This window comes from Podarcis muralis, chromosome 2, assembly GCF_964188315.1.
Source record: "Podarcis muralis chromosome 2, rPodMur119.hap1.1, whole genome shotgun sequence".
NCBI lineage: Eukaryota > Metazoa > Chordata > Lepidosauria > Squamata > Lacertidae > Podarcis > Podarcis muralis.
Genome location: NC_135656.1, coordinates 114,263,257 through 114,281,403, shown reverse-complemented (window position 1 = coordinate 114,281,403; position 18,147 = coordinate 114,263,257). Strand labels below are relative to the sequence as shown.

Below are 18,147 nucleotides of genomic sequence, written 5' to 3'. Positions count from 1 at the left end.
CTAGAGACACCGCTTGGGTAGTTTTCTGAAAATATAGTAGTGTAGAAATCTGGAAATCAATGAATTAATGAATGCAACCGAAAACCTACCGTGAAATAAACTTCTTCAGTCCAGAGGAGGAACTGGACTGTAGCCATATTCCTCACTGTCCACTGTCCGCTGGGCTCATGGATAGTGTCATTATACAGTTTGCTCATTAGGTGGCACTAGACTTGGTTGCGTAAGATAGAACACAGATCACGAAACAGTATTAAAACCAGCAAGAATTAAAAACTGCAGAAATAAAATAGACTTCTTCTGGGTAGGCTTGGTAAAATAAAATAAAAATACTTGGGGATTAGGATAATTATATTTTCTCCCATCCGCTTACTTCTTTCCTTCTTAAGAGTTTGGCAGCCGTCATCCTCTCCTCCTCTTGTTCATATTTCAGCCCCGTCACCAGCCCTGGAGAAGCCCACTTTGGGGCACCTCTCCGTCTTGGACGTCAAAGAGAACTCTGCCCGCCTGTCCTGGGACGTCCCCACGGGGACCTTTGACTCCTTTTTGATCCAGTATAAAGATGCTGAGGGCAAGCCGAAGAGTCTGCCCGTGGATGGAGGATCCCAGGAAGTCACCATCTATGACCTAGTACCTTCCCGGAAGTATAAGTTCAGCCTTTATGGACTCGTAGGCCGCAAGAGACATGGCCCTGTTTCCACAGAGATGGTTACAGGTGAGTGATGTCTCTCCAGAATGTTGGTTGGCATGCTTCTTGATTTTTAGAGGTGAAATGTGTTTGGGGTGGGGGGATGCCGAGCAAATCATAACTCAAATTGGCTTGCAAAAATAAGTCACCATCACTATCCTGGACTCCTTCAGGGTTAACACCAGGGTGTGAAATTTATAAATTTATAAATTAAATAAACCCTTCCCTTCAGGTATCAGTGTCGTTGCTTTTGCAGCCAAAACAGTGCCGTCCATGCAAAAGAGGGACATGGCAAGGTTTGCAGATGTAACCCCACAAAAAGTAGTGGGGGGGGGGGACATATGAAGGAACTCCAATACAGCCCAACGAGAACAGTTTTGGCTGTAGCTAATGCTAATTATACTCAGAGTTGAACCACTGAAGTTAAGGAACAAATCTAGGTTTATTGATTTCAGTGAGTCTACTCTGAGTAGAATTTAGTTCCAGTCCATGGAATGCTAACTATTGGGTAGGGGTTAAATAGAAAACTGTGTAGGAAGGGGAAGGGAATGGATTATTCCAGAAGGGGAGTAGATGGCTGGCTGGCTGGCTGGCTGACCAGCTAACCATGCCCCTTCCAGAATAATCCATGCCGGGACACTCCACACCACATTTCATTGCAGGTCCCATTTGCTTATATACCTTTTTTAAAAAAGAAAAGTCAAAGCCCGATACTCACCAGGGGCAATGTTATTTCTGCGCATAAACAAATGAGGCAGATTTTCCAACAATTATAGCCATGCCTTGCCAATTTTGTTGCATCAGATTGATGATGAGTACATTATAAATTGTTGCGCTGAAATTTCTCTCTCCCACAAATTACGTATTCCAACACTCCCAGTTATGCAGACCGTTGGATCCATCTGTTTTCCTTTCTTTTAAAAGTGCATTTGAATTGGCATATTATTATCTACAAAGTAATCGACAATGCTTCAGTTTTATAAACCGATCTTCATGGTCGGAAGTCAAAAAAAGAAAGCGTGAACTTTTCTAAATTTTCAGAAGTAATATTCGGAGCCTGAATTCCGCCCTGTCTCAGATTTGTAAAACGTGCAAACGTTAATTCAAGGCAGCCTAATCTGCTGGAATCTCTGCTGCTTCTGAAATGCTCATGTGATTTCCAGGCCTTCCTAACTTTATCCAGGTCTGTAATTCTGCAGAAACACAGACACCCAATATGTGGTACAGAGCACAGGATTAAGAATGTAAGAGCCTCTCTGCTGGATCAGGCCATGGGTGCTATGCAGCATGCATGGCCCTGGCACTGAAATTTGTGGGTGCCCAGCCAAATTCATGGGGAATTTTGTGGGTGCTCGGGCACCCGGGCCCCAGGGGGTTGGCACCGATGCATTCAGAGATGTACCACTTTCGATTTTAGAGACAGCATATAGCCAATATGACAAATAGGTCCTGATATTTTTGTTTTCCATGAATCTGTGTAATCCCCTCTTTAAAGCCGTCTAGGTTGGCACCCACTGCTACACCCTGTGGTAGCAAATGCCACTGTTTAACTCTGTCCTGTGGAAGGAAGCACTTCCTCCTTGAATATCCAACCGTCGAGAGAGAGAGAAAATGCCATTTCATTTCCATTTCATTCCCTGCTCTAGAGTGCTTACCGGATTTCAGGAAATTCAAAATGGCTGCCACCATCAAAATGGCTCCCTCTGTTGCCACTCAGTCTTATAGAACCAGTACACATTTTTACAGGGTGGGCGGATCATTTCCCTCAACAGCTTATTTTAGTCAATAGGTGCTGTGTTAATCATACACCTCCCCCCAAAAAACAGTGATAGAAGCCAGGGATGTTAAAAACATAAAGTCAAACTGTGCGGTTCCAGTCAGTCCTGGTTTTGAACCTGAAATGCACAGGGAGACTTTAGTTGCATTTAGAGTTCTTTGTTTCCTTTTCCAGATAGAAATGTCTTGTAAAAGCCCAGAGATGTTTTACTTGAAAGCAGGCCCATCATGGTGTTGCTTTTAAAAGAAAAAATTATCCAGGAGGAGGGAGGAATCAGAGAGAAATTGTCCATGTCCCATGTATGCCTAATCTATAGTAAGACCTACTGAGTTCCATGGGATTTACTCCCAAGTAAACATGGCGCTGATGAGTTGGCAAAATGGTTTGGACAAAGAAAAAGTAAGCTGAGGACAAAGTACCTCTTCTAGGCCCAAGGGTGTGGGCAGCAGAATACAGCTGTATCTGTGAAGAAGCTCTGACCAAAAGGCAGGAATGGAATTTTTATGACTCAAAGTTATTACACTGAGGCAACAGAAACCCCTTTCAGGCCAGGCCTGTGGTCTGAATCCAACACTTGTGGCCCTGGGAGTGTCAGATGTCAAGGAAATACTATCTGACTTTTAGAAGACATCTGAAGGCAGCCCTGTATAGGGAAGTTTTTAATGTTTGGTTTTTTACTGTGCTTAATATTTTTTAATTTGTTGGAAGCCACCCAAAGTGGCTGGGGCAATCCAGTCGGATGAGCGGCATATAAATAATAAATTTTCATCATCATCATCATCTGAGCTCAGCTCTCCAACTTTCTGTTTATATCCAAACTCTAAAGACAGTTTCCTCCTCACAAAATTCATCATGCCCTCCAACATTATCCCGATGAAAATAGGGGTGTCCTATTCCATAACATAAGGGACGCGGGTGGCACTGTGGGTAAAAGCCTCAGCGCCTAGGGCTTGCCGATCGAAAGGTCGGCGGTTCGAATCCCCGCAGCGGGGTGCGCTCCCGTTGCTCGGTCCCAGCGCCTGCCAACCTAGCAGTTCGAAAGCACCCCTGAGTGCAAGTAGATAAATAGGGACCGCTTACTAGCGGGAAGGTAAACGGCGTTTCCGTGTGCAGCTCTGGCTCGCCAGAGCAGCGATGTCACGCTGGCCACGTGACCCAGAAGTGTCTCCGGACAGCGCTGGCCCCCGGCCTCTAGAGTGAGATGGGCGCACAACCCTAGAGTCTGTCAAGACTGGCCCGTACGGGCAGGGGTATCTTTACCTTTTTATTCCATAACATCCTGCCAACTTAGCAGTTCGAAAGCACGTCAAAGTGCAAGTAGATAAATAGGTACCGCTCTGGCAGGAAGGTAAACGGCGTTTCTGTGCGTTGCTCTGGTTCGCCAGAAGTGGCTTAGTCATGCTGGCCACATGACCCGGAAGCTGTACACCGGTTCCCTCGGCCAATGAAACGAGATGAATGCCACAACCCCAGAGTCGTCCACGACTGGACCTAATACCTTTACTTTATTCCACAACAACAATTTTACTATTTATACCCCGCCTATCTCACTGGGTTGCCCCAGTCACACCAGGCAGCTTCCAACATATATAAAAATATAATTAAATATTAAACAAACTTCTGTATGGAGAGCTGCCTTCACATGGCTCGGGGGTCGGATAACTCCATACCCTCCAACATTTCCAATGAAAATAGGGTCATCCTACCATACCCTGCAACATTATTCTGATGAAAATAGGGACATCCTAAGAGAAAGCGGGACATTCCGGAATCAAATCAGAAACCAGGAAAGCTTTTGTAGCTCCTGGACTGTCCCTGGAAAAGAGGGACACTTGGAGGGTCTGATTCATTTGAAAGGATGGGGTTTGGGGTAGGAGGTTCTGCTTTCTTATATCATTGGATTTTTCTGCCAAGCATAAGGAAAATTTGCTGAGGAGATAAGATAATGTTCCTATCGTGTACCATTTCCCAGAGTTGCTTCTTCTGGAGTAAGTCGGCCAACTTCACAAAATTTTGCTTTAATCACTATTTCTCTACAGCTCTGGCCCAGTTCTTCCTAGTCCCGCCCTGACAAACTTTACTGCACTGGTTATCTTTCAGCATAGCTCTGCTCATCCTCCTTTTGGTCTTATTTACTACACTTCTGTTAACACACAAAATAAATATCCGCAAATACATAATGTATAAACCATTATAAAAAATAGCACAGCTATTTTTGGATGGGGGGGGGGGAGGAGAGAGAAATATGGTTCACGTCACATTTTACGCAACTAATTCTGACTTATATATACAAACTGAAGTACAACTATCTTTCAAAATATGCACTTCTCTGAATTTTGTGACACGGTTCTCCGAATCATGTGTCCAAAAAGAATTGTATACCAGGCCAAATGTGAACAAAGATGGGAATAACATATAAAATGCATTGATTTAGCCCTGTGGGATAGCTCAGTTGGTAGAGCATGAGACGCTTAATTTCAGGGTCGTGGGTCTGAGCCCTATGTTGGGCAAAAGATTTCTGCATTGCAGGGGGTTGGACTAGGTGATCCTAGTGGTCACCTCCAACTCTATGATTCTATGATTCAAGGGGATATTGCTTGCAATTTATCACAACAACAACCACTCAGTAACTTGGAGCAGGGCTTCTAGTGCAACTGCCCTTTTTCAGTGGAATAGCATATGACAGGTGCCCCATCAACATTTTCCATAAACAACTGAAGACATTAAACAACATCTTTGTTCTGACAGCCTTTCCTAGATGGATAAATAGTCTATACCAGGGGTGGCCAACTCCCAAGAGACTGCAATATACTCACAGAGTTAAAAACTGGCAGTGATCTACCCCCTTTTTTGGGGTTCGGGTCAAAGTTGTTGAGTTTTTTCCAGGCAGGAGGTAAAATGTTGAGCTTTTTTTAGGGGAGCCACAGTTGTTCAGCTTCTTTGGGGGGAGCCAATGATCTACCACAGACGTCCAGTGACCTACCGGTAGACCACAATCTAGCTTTTGGACATGCCTGGTCTATACCACTGTTAGGGTTTTTGTCTTGTTTTAAATTTATTTGCTGTATTTGTGTATTTAACTGTTTTTTAATTTTCTTATATGGAAATCACCTTGAGGAGATTGCTTTAAAAGTAATAATAATAATAATAATAATAATAATTTATTAGACTTGTTAGTCTATTGTTGCCAAAATGTCTCTGATGTATGTCTTGTGCAAAATTGCATGCAACAATGTGAATATTAGGAGTGAAATGCACAAAAATGCTCATATATATTTTTTGCAAGTTGATGTGGAAATATGGAGAACTGAACTAAAACCTGGAAAAACGAGAAACTCAGAAAAATCGACACTGGCAGATCCATCCTTAGCTCAGTCACAGCACTCCCTTAAAAAAAAAAAATTCTTTGCTTCTTTGCTCTCTAGGCAAAGTCCCAGCCCCAGAAAAGAAGCCAGAGAGAGAAGTGACAGCTCCACCCGGCCTGGGAGAACTCTCCGCCTCAGAGATCACCAGCAGTTCTGTCCGCCTCTCCTGGAGTGTCCCCTCTGGGAGATTTGATTCCTTCCTGGTCCAGTACAAGGATGCTGAGGGCAGACCCCAAGTGCTGCCCATGGAGGGGGACACCCGCGAAGTCACCATCCCTAGCCTGGCTCCTTCCCGCAAATACAGGTTCAATCTCTACGGCATCTCCGGTCGCAAACGTCTCGGCCCAGCCACGGCAGATGTCACCACAGGTCAGCAGAAGGCCTGCCATGAACTATAGTATTGTGTTTGCAGGAAGTGGCGTCTTTCCCCCACTCTAACCCATTTCCTTTTCCAGGGCGTAGTGTTTCATTTTTGCTTCACCCAGGATGCAACTGTACACAGAATTCAATCTGTCTTTGCATCTAGACAATGAGAGGACAAGTGTGGCTGTTACCCCACTTATCTGGGCGTAAGCCCCTTTGAATTCTGAGTAAGACTCATTTAGGATTGTGCTGTAACATGCTTTCACCTTCTCCGAAGCCCTGCATAAGTTTTGTGTGCTGAAAGTGCTCTTTTAAAAACCAATGACCTTGGATTATATGAAAGGATGGGTGCCACCTATCCACATAAGCACTCCTGTGGCCTTTTCAACAGGCGAAACGAAAATAAACACCCAGAACAAGGGCTGACATTCAAGGTGCATTTTATAGCGCAGTCCTAGATATTCAGCTGCTTTTCCCGCCATGACCAGGAAAGCAGGAATGAGAGCGCAGGCTTAGAAACATTATGTGTGGGTCACTAGGCCTATTGAGGGCTGCTTAGAATCATAGAATCATAGAATCATAGAGTTGGAAGAGACCACAAGGGCCATCGAGTCCAACCCCCTGCCAAGCAGGAAACACCATCAGAGCACTCCTGACATATGGTTGTCAAGCCTCTGCTTAAAGACCTCCAAAGAAGGAGACTCCACCACACTCCTTGGCAGCAAATTACACTGTCGAACAGCTCTTACTGTCAGGAAGTTCTTCTGCTGCCTTTTATTATATTATTATATTTCGTCTTGCTTCCCCATAACAGCATCACGGGACGAAGAGCCTGTACCTGAGCCTGAGCCGGAACCTGTCCTTGGTGACCTCTTAGTCTCGGATGCCACCAGCAACTCTGTCCGTCTCACATGGAGTGTCCCCACTGGCAGCTTTGACTCCTTCTTTCTCCAGTACAAGGACCCCGAGGGCAATGACCAAGCCCTGACCGTAGACCAACATTCCCACGAGGCCATTGTTCCTAATTTGGTTCCTTCCCAAAGATACAGATTCTTCCTCTATGGAATCTCTGGGCCCCAGCGTCTTGGACCTGTCTCAGCTGATGCCACCACAGGTTAGCACAAGCATTCAGTACACGTACAGTGGTACCTCGGGTTACATACGCTTCAGGTTACATGCGCTTCAGGTTACAGACTCCACTAACCCAGAAATAGTGCTTTAGGTTAAGAACTTTGCTTCAGGATGAGAACAGAAATCATGCTCCGGTGGCAGCGGGAGGCCCCATTAGCTAAAGTGGTGCTTCAGGTTAAGAACAGTTTCAGGTTAAGAACGGACCTCCGGAACGAATTAAGTTCTTAACCCAAGGTACCACTGTATATGCCTTTTCTAACTGGCAGAGCATTCGTCCTCTTTCTCCTTTTTGGATGGCAAGATCAGAAAATGATGGATCCACAATCTGAATCCTAAAACTTTGGAACGCCATCTCGTTCTGTGGTGCTACGAGAGCAGAGGATTCGTTCTGCGATTTTTTCCCACAGTGCATGTCTGCCCATGATAAAATTAAACGAGCAACAAGCTTATTTCACAGCCGTTCCTAAGGAAACACAGGAACTGTCCTTCTGCTAACGAGCCATGCAAATTGCAGTGCTACTAAGGAGACATGGGAACTGTGGTTCTATTAAGGAGCCATGGGAATTGCAATATTCCTAAGGAGCCATGGGAACTGTGGTTCTGTGAAGGTGTAGGGGATCTTTAGAATGGAAATCACAGTACCTCCAAGAAAGCTATAGATCTCGGGATGCTTTGGAGGATATCTGCATGGGTTGGTAGATGTGGAAGTCAATGTAGCTAAAACTTTTAAAATTTTTGTTCTTTCAGCTATTATCATTGTTTTTGATGCTTCTCTCCAAGGGCCTTTTAATTAAATTTGACAGATGTCACGTGGTTTACGCATGCCCTGGAGATGAAACACCCATCTCTAGGTCAGCCAGCTGTCACAGAGCTCATAAGGAGGGCCTTCTGCCTCTGTCTCATCTCTTCCTTCCCACATCCGTCAAGATGTACATTCTCATCTCTTCCTCCTCTGTTTCGCAGCCCCACTACCAACAACGCCTGCTCCTCAGCCCAGCTTGGGAGAGCTCTCAGTCTCAGACGTCACCACCGACTCTGTCCGTCTCTCCTGGACTGTCCCCACTGGGAGCTTTGACTCCTTCCTGGTCCAGTACAAGGATGCGGAGGGGAAGCCTCAGGCCCTTCCAGTGGACGGAGGTTCCCGCGAGGTCACTGTCTCCAGCCTCATGCCCTCCCGAAGATACAAGTTCAACCTTTACGGACTCTCTGGCCGCAAGCGTCTGGGTCCAGTTTCTACTGACACAGTCACAGGTCAGCAAGGGGAGGCTCTAAAGACCTTTTGCCAATCATAATACATGGCCATGGGTATAGCTTAGAGGTATATCTGCTGCTCTGTATTCAGAACGTCCCAGATTCAGTCTCCAACATCTCCAGATAGGGCTGATAGAGGTTTCTTGCCTCAAACCCTGGAGAGCTGCTAGCAGGCAGTCTGGATACTACTGAACTAGATGGACCAATGGTCCAATTCAGTATAAGGTAGCTTCTAATGTTCCTGAGAACCACCCTAATAGGTCAAATGATTTTTCTCTCTACTACTATCTGTTTCCCCAGCATCACCTCCAAAGGAGCCCTCAATTGCTCCCAGCCTGGGGGAGCTCTCTGCTTCTGATGCCACCAGCAATTCCGTCCGTCTCTCCTGGACTGTCCCCACGGGGAACTTTGACTCTTTCCTGATCCAGTACAAGGACGCTGAGGGCAAACCTCAGGCGATTCCAGTGGAGGGAGCTTTCCGTGAGACCATCGTCCCCAATCTGGTTCCTTCCCGCAGATACAAGTTCAACCTTTATGGACTCACTGGCCGTAAACGCCTTGGCCCCATCTCCACAGATGCCACCACAGGTCAGCAGCAAGAGTCATTTGGGCTGGATGTGTTTTAGTTCTCTTGTTTTCTCAGAGGGCATCAGCGGTGTCAGAAGTGGCTGCCGAACACTCACATTTATTGCTTTCCCATTGATTCCATAGGCTTTGGTTCCAAGGGACTCCTCTCAGGATACAGTTATTCAATCAGTGTGGTAGGTGGGTGAGAGGCGCCATCCTTGTATGTTCTGAGTAGGGATTGGGGAGAAAACTGAAACATTTTGCATTTATTGGTAAATCCACCCAATTCACTTTTTCCAAACCTATACACAAACTGAAACAACGTCTTTTGAAATTTGTGTTTCTCCTAAATCTTGTACAGTGGTACTTCGGGTTACATACGCTTCAGGTTACAGACGCTTCAGGTTACAGATTCCGCTAACCCAGAAATAGTACCTCGGGTTAAGAACTTTACCTCATTATGAGAACAGAAATCGTGCAGCGGCAACGGGGGGCCCCACTAGCTAAAGTGGTGCTTCAGGTTAAGAACAGTTTCAGGTTAAGAACGGACCTCCGGAACGAATTAAGTACTTAACCCGAGGTACCACTGTAATACAGTTCTCCAGGTGAGCAATGTGTACAAAAATGAATATACTAAAGATTGCATATAAATGCATATATTACATCTTCCTGTATAGATAAAGATGCCAGGCTATCATTTCACAGCTCCCTTTGTGGGATTTATAGTGCCACATCAAAATTCTAGATTCACATGAAATCAGAGTGAAGCCCCCATTGGAGAATTGATAGTTCCCTCATCACAATCCTGGATGTTCATGAAGTCAGGGCAGGGAAGTTAGGGGAACAGAAGGCAGGTTGCACAGCACCAGTGGCCACAGCATGGAAGTCAGAATGAAGAAACATTGACAGGAGAAATGTGACTTAAAACAACACTGGAAGTTTGAGTAATGCAAGGCTGATTGATTTAGTGATTGCTTGCTTAAGTTTACTTATAGTATATAATGCTTTCCCACAATGAGCTGTGCCAGAAGCAGTTTACAACAATCACTCAAAACATCAAAATGCAAATATACAGAGCATGACAGATTTGACTATCCCTTTGCGACAATGAGAAAAAGTTCTCTCTAACCACTTCCTCCACATTCTTATAAACTTCTATAATATGTGCCCTCCTCAGTTCTTTTATCCTCTAAACTGCTCACCCAGGAGAGCATTTGTTCAGCAGCATCTACTTCTTTCTGTTCCTCCAGCATCATCACAGGAACAGCCAGCTCCTCCCAGCCTGGGGGAGCTCTCTGCGTCTGATGCCACCAGCGATTCCGTCCGGCTCTCCTGGACTGTCCCCACAGGGAACTTTGACTCTTTCCTGATCCAGTACAAGGACGCTGAGGGCAAACCTCAGGCAATCCCAGTGGAGGGACCCTTCCGTGAGACCATCGTCCCTAATCTGGTTCCTTCCCGCAGATACAAGTTCAACCTTTACGGACTCACTGGCCGCAAGCGCCACGGCCCCATCTCCACAGACGCCACCACAGGTCAGCTTCACTTGATGAGCTGGGGCCCTTTTCCGGGATCTATTTTCTGTGTCATTTCATGCAAAGATAGTGGCTGAGTCCACGTGGGACTGTCCAAACCAACCTGGATCCTGTGACCATCATCTGAGGCCCTTCTTCATGTGCCTCCATGCCTGGAGGTGTTTCAGAATTCCCACCCTCCTTATTAATTTCCTTCTTTCCTCAGGAAGCAGCAGCGGTGTCAGAAGTGGCCACCTAACAGTCAAACGTATTGCTTTCTCCCTGATTTTACAGTAGCTGTGTTGACACGAACCTCTTCCAGACATTCTATCCTTTCCTTCTATTTCCTATATGCCTTTTACTCTTCTCTTTCCCACCCCTGTTGATCCATCTGTACCTTTTCCACATCCCTCAAAGATACAGTTACATAGTCAGTGTAGCAGAGAGGAGAAGCACCCAAATTGATGGGGGACCAAATCGAATCATTTTGCACTTCTCAGTAAATCTCCCCAATTCACACTTTCCAAAGCAACAAGCAGACCCAAACACAACCATTCTTCGAGATTTGTACTTCTCCAGGGTTCACAATGCAATTCTCCAGCCAAGCAATACATCCAAAAATGTGTCTGCTGGGGGAACGTTGTATTTTTTATGTTGTGAACTGCCCTAAGATCCATGGGTGAAGTGCAGTATACAAATTTTAATAGTAGTAGTAGTTTAGCTCTCACTCAGGGTTGGGGAATCTCATTTGGTCTGGGAGCCATAAGTGGCCCTCCAGGCATCTCAGTCTGGCCCTTGGAACTGTCCGCTGGACACACACCCTCCCTTCAGGACACACCCCTCACAAGCCTTGCTTTGCAGCTAAGTCTTTTGGCCTGACTTGGAATGTGTCCTTGGACTCTGATATAGCTCTTGCTTGCTTGGGTGGGGGATAAAGAGACATGTCTGACTGTATGCAGAAAATGGCCTACTCTACAAAGGCAACATTGACATTCATGGCTCCACCTTCTTTTGACTCTAAGCACACCCACCATTGGCCTGGGGACTTTCAGAGGTTGACCAAAAGAGAATGCATCCCTCAGGCTGGTAACAGAGTCCCCTACCCCTGCCCTACGTCTTGTCCCACCACTATGGGGTTACACTTTCTCTCTGTTTTAGCTGCTGTAGGAACGCCACCAGGGGCCACCACAGAAAAGATCACCGTCGTTCAGCTCAGCCTGGACCAGCTGTCCGTTTCTGACATCACCAGTGACTCAGCCCGTCTCTCCTGGACCGTCCCAACTGGGAATTTTGACTCCTTTCTAGTGGAGTACGAAGATGCAGATGGGAGGCCGCAGGCGCTGCCCGTGGATGGGGCTTCCCGCACACTCACTGTCCCCAACCTGGAGCCCTCCCACAGATACACCTTTAACCTCTACGGACTTTATCGCGGGAAGCGCTATGGCCCTCTGCCAGTGGAGGCTGTCACAGGTCAGCAACGGATGAAGTGGTCGACTGGGCTGTGGTCTTTCCCCTCCCCCCACCCCGGACACCCTTTTCTCCTTTCTTCCTCAGGGCACATCTGCAGCATCGGAAGAAGATGCACCCCAGCCTATGAATTCCTGTTCTCTTTCAGGCATACCTTTTGAGCTCTGCACCTGAAGGGCTTTTCTCGGGTGGCGGGAGGAGAGAAAACCTCTCTGCTCGAGTGATAGCCTGGCCACAAGCAGATAATTACTTTTTACATTCATCGTAACATTGAGCTGAAAGTTCCTTCTCCCCTTCCGTCGCAAACCATTTCCCCAGCCCCATTTGCACTACATTTATGGCAGGTTTGAAGGGGCCTGTGGAGACAGATTGTAGAAAATTTGAGGTGGCATGGGGACTTGCATAGTCTTGCTTCCATGTCGCTCCACAATTTTGCATGTAAACGGTCCCAGGTTTAATATTGGACACCTCCACTCCGTATAAAAAAGGAAGATGGAGCAGGTGATCGGAGATTTTGTCTGACTAGTGATGGAGATCCTATAACCCTCCAGATGTTTTTGGACCCCAGGTCCCATCAGGCCCAGCCAGCATGGTTGATGGCCTGGGATGATAGGAGTTGTAGTCCAACAACATCGAAAAGGCATTGGGTTCTTCATCCCGGCCACAATTGCTGGAGAACTGTGGACCAGGAAAATCTAGCTTGTTAAACTTCTCCTAGCAACTCTAAACTCCGTTAACAAACTACAAATCCCAGGATTCCTTTAGCAGGGAAGCCATGACTCTGACACTGGGCCTCAGTCGCCAGCGGTGTAACATATTTGTAGCTGAATTTTCATTGTGCCTTATTTTCTTTTTAAAAATAAGGTAAAGTTGAAACTGTGGCAGAAATGCAACAAGCTAAACCCGAAACTAGAAAAAGGAGAAACCGGGAAGAACCAGAAATGACTGCTTTGTCCATGCCTACCAGCATGCATTGCCCCTTTCACACATAATTTAGCTTTCTATGGGTTAGGAAACCTCATTTGGCCGGGAGCCATATGCGGCCCTCCAGGCATCTTCATCTGCCCCTTGGAACTATCCGCTGGACACACCCCTCACAAGTCTTGCTTTAGTCTTTTGGCCTGACTTGGATTGTGTCCTTGGACTCTGATACTGCACTTGCTTGCTTGCTTGCTGGCTTGGGTGAGTGCATGCAGAAAACAACCTACTTTACAAAGGCAACATTGACATTCATGGCTCCACCCGCTTTTGCCTCTAGCCACACCCACCATTGGCCTGGGGACTTTCGGAGGTTGACCTGAAGGGAATGCATCCCTCAGGCTGCTAACAGAGCCGCCCACCCCTGCCCTACGTCTCGTCCCAGTGGGGTTACACTTTCTCTCTGTTTTAGCTGCTGTAGGAACGCCACCAAAGGCCACCACAGAAAAGGTCACCGTCGTTCAGCTCAGCCTGGACCAGCTGTCCGTTTCTGACATCACCAGTGACTCGGCCCGTCTCTCCTGGACCGTCCCAACTGGGAATTTTGACTCCTTTCTAGTGGAATACGAAGATGCAGATGGGAGGCCGCAGGCGCTGCCCGTGGATGGGGCTTCCCGCACGCTCACTGTCCCCAACCTGGAGCCCTCCCACAGATACACCTTTAACCTCTACGGACTTTACCGCGGCAAGCGCTATGGCCCCCTGCCCGTGGAGGCTGTCACAGGTCAGCAGCGGATGTACTGGCCGACTGGGCTGTGGTCTTTCACCTCCCCCCAGGCAAACCTTTGTCCTTTCTTCCTCAGGGCGCATCTGCAGCATTGGAAAAAGATGCATCCCAGCCTATGAATTTCTGTTCTCTTTCAGGCATACCTTTTGAGCTCTTCACCTGAAGGGCCTTTCTTGGGTGGTGGGAGTAGAGAGAAACCTCTCTGCTCGAGTGATAGCCTGGCCACAAGCAGATACTTACTTTTTACATTTATCTTAACATTGAGCTGAAAGTTCCTTCTCCCTCTCCGTCGCGAACCACTTTCACAGCCCTGTTTGACATCACCAGTGACTCAGCCCATTTGCCCTCCGCTTATGGCAAGTTTGAAGGGGCCTACGTAAAAGGATTGTAGAAAATTTGAGATGGCTATGAGACTCACTAGGTTTCAAAGTCTGGTTTGCTAAGGGTCTCCTAACAACTCTCGTCTCCCTTAACGCACCAGAAATCCTAGGATTCTTTTAGAAGGGAAGCCATGGCTCTTAAAGGGCCTCTGTCTCCCATGGTGTAAGATATCTGCAGCTAAATTTTCATAGTGTCTTATTTTTTAAAATCTGAAAAAAACCTCAAATCAATTTAAAACTGCTGCGGAAATGCAACAAGCTGAACATAGGCGTAGACAATGGGGGGCAGCTGCCCCCCAGATCAAGTAAAACAATAGAAATATTGACCAATCACATCGCTTCTGCCCCCCTGGCTATGCGCATGAATGTGAACCCAAAACTAGAAAATGGAGAAATTGTGAGAAACCAAAGCTGACTGCTTTGTCCATGCCTACCAGTATGCAGTGCCCTTTTCACATATAGTTTAGCTCTCTATGGGTTAGGGTACCTCATTTGGCCTGGGAGCCATAAGGCAACTTATGTCTGGCCCTTGGAATGATCCACTGAACACACCCATCACAAGCCTTGTTTTGCACCCAAGTCTTTTGGCCTGATTTGGATTGTGTCCTCGGATTCTGATGCTGTTCTTCTTGCTTGCTTGCTTGCTTGCTTGGGTGGGTGGCATACTGTCAACTTTTCCCATTTCTTGCGAGGAATCCTATTCGGAATAAGGGAATTTCCCTTAAAAAAAGGGAAACGTTGACAGCTATGGTGGGTGGGTGGGGGATAGAGTGTTTGAGTGCATGCAGAAAACAGCCTACTTTACAAAGGCAACATTGACATCCATTGCTCCACCCCCTTTTGCCTCTAGCCACACCCACCATTGGACTGGGGACTTTCGGAGGTTGACCTGAAGGGAATGCATCCCTCAGGCTGCTAACAGAGCCGCCCACCCCTGCCCTACGTCTCGTCCCAGTGGGGTTACAATTTCTCTCTGTTTTAGCTGCTGTAGGAACGCCACCAGGGGCCACCACAGAAAAGGTCACCGTCGTTCAGCTCAGCCTGGACCAGCTGTCTGTTTCTGACATCACCAGTGACTCGGCCCGTCTCTCCTGGACCGTCCCAACTGGGAATTTTGACTCCTTTCTAGTGGAGTACGAAGATGCAGATGGGAGGCCGCAGGCGCTGCCCGTGGATGGGGCTTCCCGCACACTCACTGTCCCCAACCTGGAGCCCTCCCACAGATACACCTTTAACCTCTACGGACTTTATCACGGCAAGCGCTATGGCCCCCTGCCAGTGGAGGCTGTCACAGGTCAGCAATGGATGAAGTGGGCAACTAGGCTGTGGTCTTTCCCCTCCCCCTGCCCCGGACAGGCTTTTGTCCTTTCTTCCTCAGGGCACATCTGCAGCATCGGAAGAAGATGCACCCCAGCCTATGAATTTCTGTTCTCTTTCAGACATACCTTTTGAGCTCTACACCTGAAGGGCCTTTCTTGGGTGGGGGGAGGAGAGAAAAACCTCTCTGCTCGAGTGATAGCCTGACCGACAGGCAGATACAGCCGTACCTCAGTTCCCGAACGCCTTGGGAGTCGAACGTTCCAGCTTCTGAACGATAGAAAACTGGAAGTGAATGTTCCGGTTTTCGAACGTTCTTTTGGAAGCCAAATGTTTGGTGGGGCTTCTGAGGCTTCCGATTGGTTGCAGAAGCTTTCTGCAGCCAATCAGAAGCTGCATTTTGGAAGTCAAACATTTTGGAAGTCGAACAGATTCTGTTCAACTTCCAAGGTATGACTATACTTACATTTTACATTTATCTTAACATTGAGCTGAAAGTTCCTTCTCCCTCTCCGTCGCGAACCACTTTCACAGCCCCGTTTGACATCACCAGTAACTCAGCCCATTTGCTCTCCATTTATGGCAAGTTTAAATGGGCCCAGGTAAAAGGATTGCAGGTAATTTGAGATTGCAATGGGACCAACATATACTCTAGTTTGCTAAAAGTCTCCTAACAATTCTCATCTCCTTTAACAAACCAGAAATCCCATGTTTCTTTTAGCAGGGAAAACATGACTCTTAAAGGGCCTCAGTCTCCCACGGTATAAGATATCTGCAGCTGAATTTTCATAGTGCCTTATTCTTAAAAATCCCCCCAAAACCCAAAAGTAAATTTAAAATTGCTGCAGAAATGCAACAAGCTGAACATGGGCGTAGCCAGAGGGGGCAGCTGCTGCCCTGCCCTGCCGATCAAGTAAAACAATAGAAATACTGACCAATCACATTAGTTCTGCCACCCTAATAAAGTCCTGCCACCCCCCAAAATAAATCCTGACTTTCCCCATGAAGCTGAACCCAAAACTAGAAAAAGGAGAAATTGGGAGAAACCAATTTGCAAAAGCAACATTGACATTCATGGCTCCACCCTCTTTTACCTCTGACCACACCCACCATTGGCCTGGGGACTGTCAGAGGTGAGCCAGAAGGGAATGCATCCCTCACGCTGGTAACAGAGTCCCCCACCGCTGCCCTACATCTTGTCCCACCGCTATGGGGTTACACTTTCTTTCTGTTTTAGCTGCTGTAGGAACGCCACCAAAGGCCACCACAGAAAAGGTCACCGTCGTTCAGCTCAGCCTAGACCAGCTGTCCGTTTCTGACATCACCAGTGACTCGGCCCGTCTCTCCTGGACTGTCCCAACTGGGAATTTTGACTCCTTTCTAGTAGAGTACGAAGATGCAGATGGGAGGCCGCAGGTGTTGCCCGTGGATGGGGCTTCCCGCACGCTCACTGTCCCCAACCTGGAGCCCTCCCACAAATACACGTTTAACCTCTACGGACTTTACCGCGGCAAGCGCTATGGCCCCCTGCCAGTGGAGGCTGTCACAGGTCAGCAACGGATGAAGTGGTCGACTGGGCTGTGGTCTTTCCCCTCCCCCTGCCCCGGACAGGCTTTTGTCCTTTCTTCCTCAGGGCACATCGGCAGCATCGGAAGAAGATGCACCCCAGCCTATGAATTTCTGTTCTCTTTCAGGCATACCTTTTGAGCTCTACACCTAAAGGGCCTTTCTTGGGTGGCGGGAGGAAAGAAAAACCTCTCTGCTCGAGTGATAGCCTGGCCACAAGCAGATACTTACTTTTTACATTCATCGTAACATTGAGCTGAAAGTTCCTTTTCCCTCTCCCTCGTGAACTACTTGCCCAGCCCCGTTTGCAGTACATTTATGGCAATTTCAATGGGTGGGGAGATAGAATGTAGAAGATTTGAGGTAGCAAGGGGACTCGCATGGAAAATTGGTGTCAGTTTTTCTTGCTTTATTAAATATGATCTCGGTGGTCAGACAGGGATATAAGGGACCAGTCGGTCCTTCAACAATCCTGGACCGAAGTTGTTAAGGACCTTGTGAACTAATACATGACCCCTGAACTTGGCTCTCTAACATATGGGCAGCCCATCCAAGCTTTAAGCACTAGATTTATGCAATGGCAACAGTCTGTCCCCGCCAACAGTGTAGCCACAGCTTTTTGGACCAAACCAGGCACCAGGGTATCCCCACACAGAGCGCATTGCAAAAGTCTAATCTTGAGGTTACAGGTTACAGGTAGATAGCCCAATAACAAACTTAGTTGCTCTCTAAGGTGGGTGGCACTGTGGGTTAAACCACAGAGCCTAGGACTTGCCGATCAGATGGTCGGCGGTTCGAATCCCCGCAAGGGGGTGAGCTCCTGTTGCTCAGTCCCTGCTCCTGCCAACCTAGCAGTTCGAAAGCACGTCAAAGTGCAAGTAGATAAATAGGTACCGCTCCGGTGGGAAGGTAAACGGTGTTTCCATGCACTGCTCTGGTTCCCTAGAAGTGGCTTAGTCATGCTGGCCACATGACCTGTACGCCGGCTGTACGCCAGCTCCCTTGGCCAATAAAGCGAGATGAGCACCGCAACCCTAGAGTGGGTCACAACTGGACCTA

The 18,147-nt window shown here is 47.4% G+C and overlaps 1 protein-coding gene across 15 annotated transcripts in view; it reads left to right on the top strand.

The window, feature by feature from the left end:
* TNXB (tenascin XB) overlaps positions 1 to 18,147 on the top strand; it is a 118,682-nt gene that overhangs the window by 52,438 nt on the left and 48,097 nt on the right. For 9 of the 15 annotated variants that reach the window (XM_077920887.1, XM_077920888.1, XM_077920882.1 and 6 more), the window contains 10 exons: positions 431 to 712; positions 5,888 to 6,196; positions 7,005 to 7,304; positions 8,285 to 8,572; positions 8,873 to 9,160; positions 10,390 to 10,674; positions 11,812 to 12,123; positions 13,511 to 13,822; positions 15,188 to 15,499; positions 16,760 to 17,071. In XM_077920887.1, the coding sequence (XP_077777013.1) occupies positions 431 to 712; positions 5,888 to 6,196; positions 7,005 to 7,304; positions 8,285 to 8,572; positions 8,873 to 9,160; positions 10,390 to 10,674; positions 11,812 to 12,123; positions 13,511 to 13,822; positions 15,188 to 15,499; positions 16,760 to 17,071 (3,000 nt within the window). The remainder of the gene's footprint in view (positions 1 to 430; positions 713 to 5,887; positions 6,197 to 7,004; positions 7,305 to 8,284; positions 8,573 to 8,872; positions 9,161 to 10,389; positions 10,675 to 11,811; positions 12,124 to 13,510; positions 13,823 to 15,187; positions 15,500 to 16,759; positions 17,072 to 18,147) is intronic. The other 6 variants (XM_077920885.1, XM_077920875.1, XM_077920856.1 and 3 more) reach the window with 5 other exon arrangements.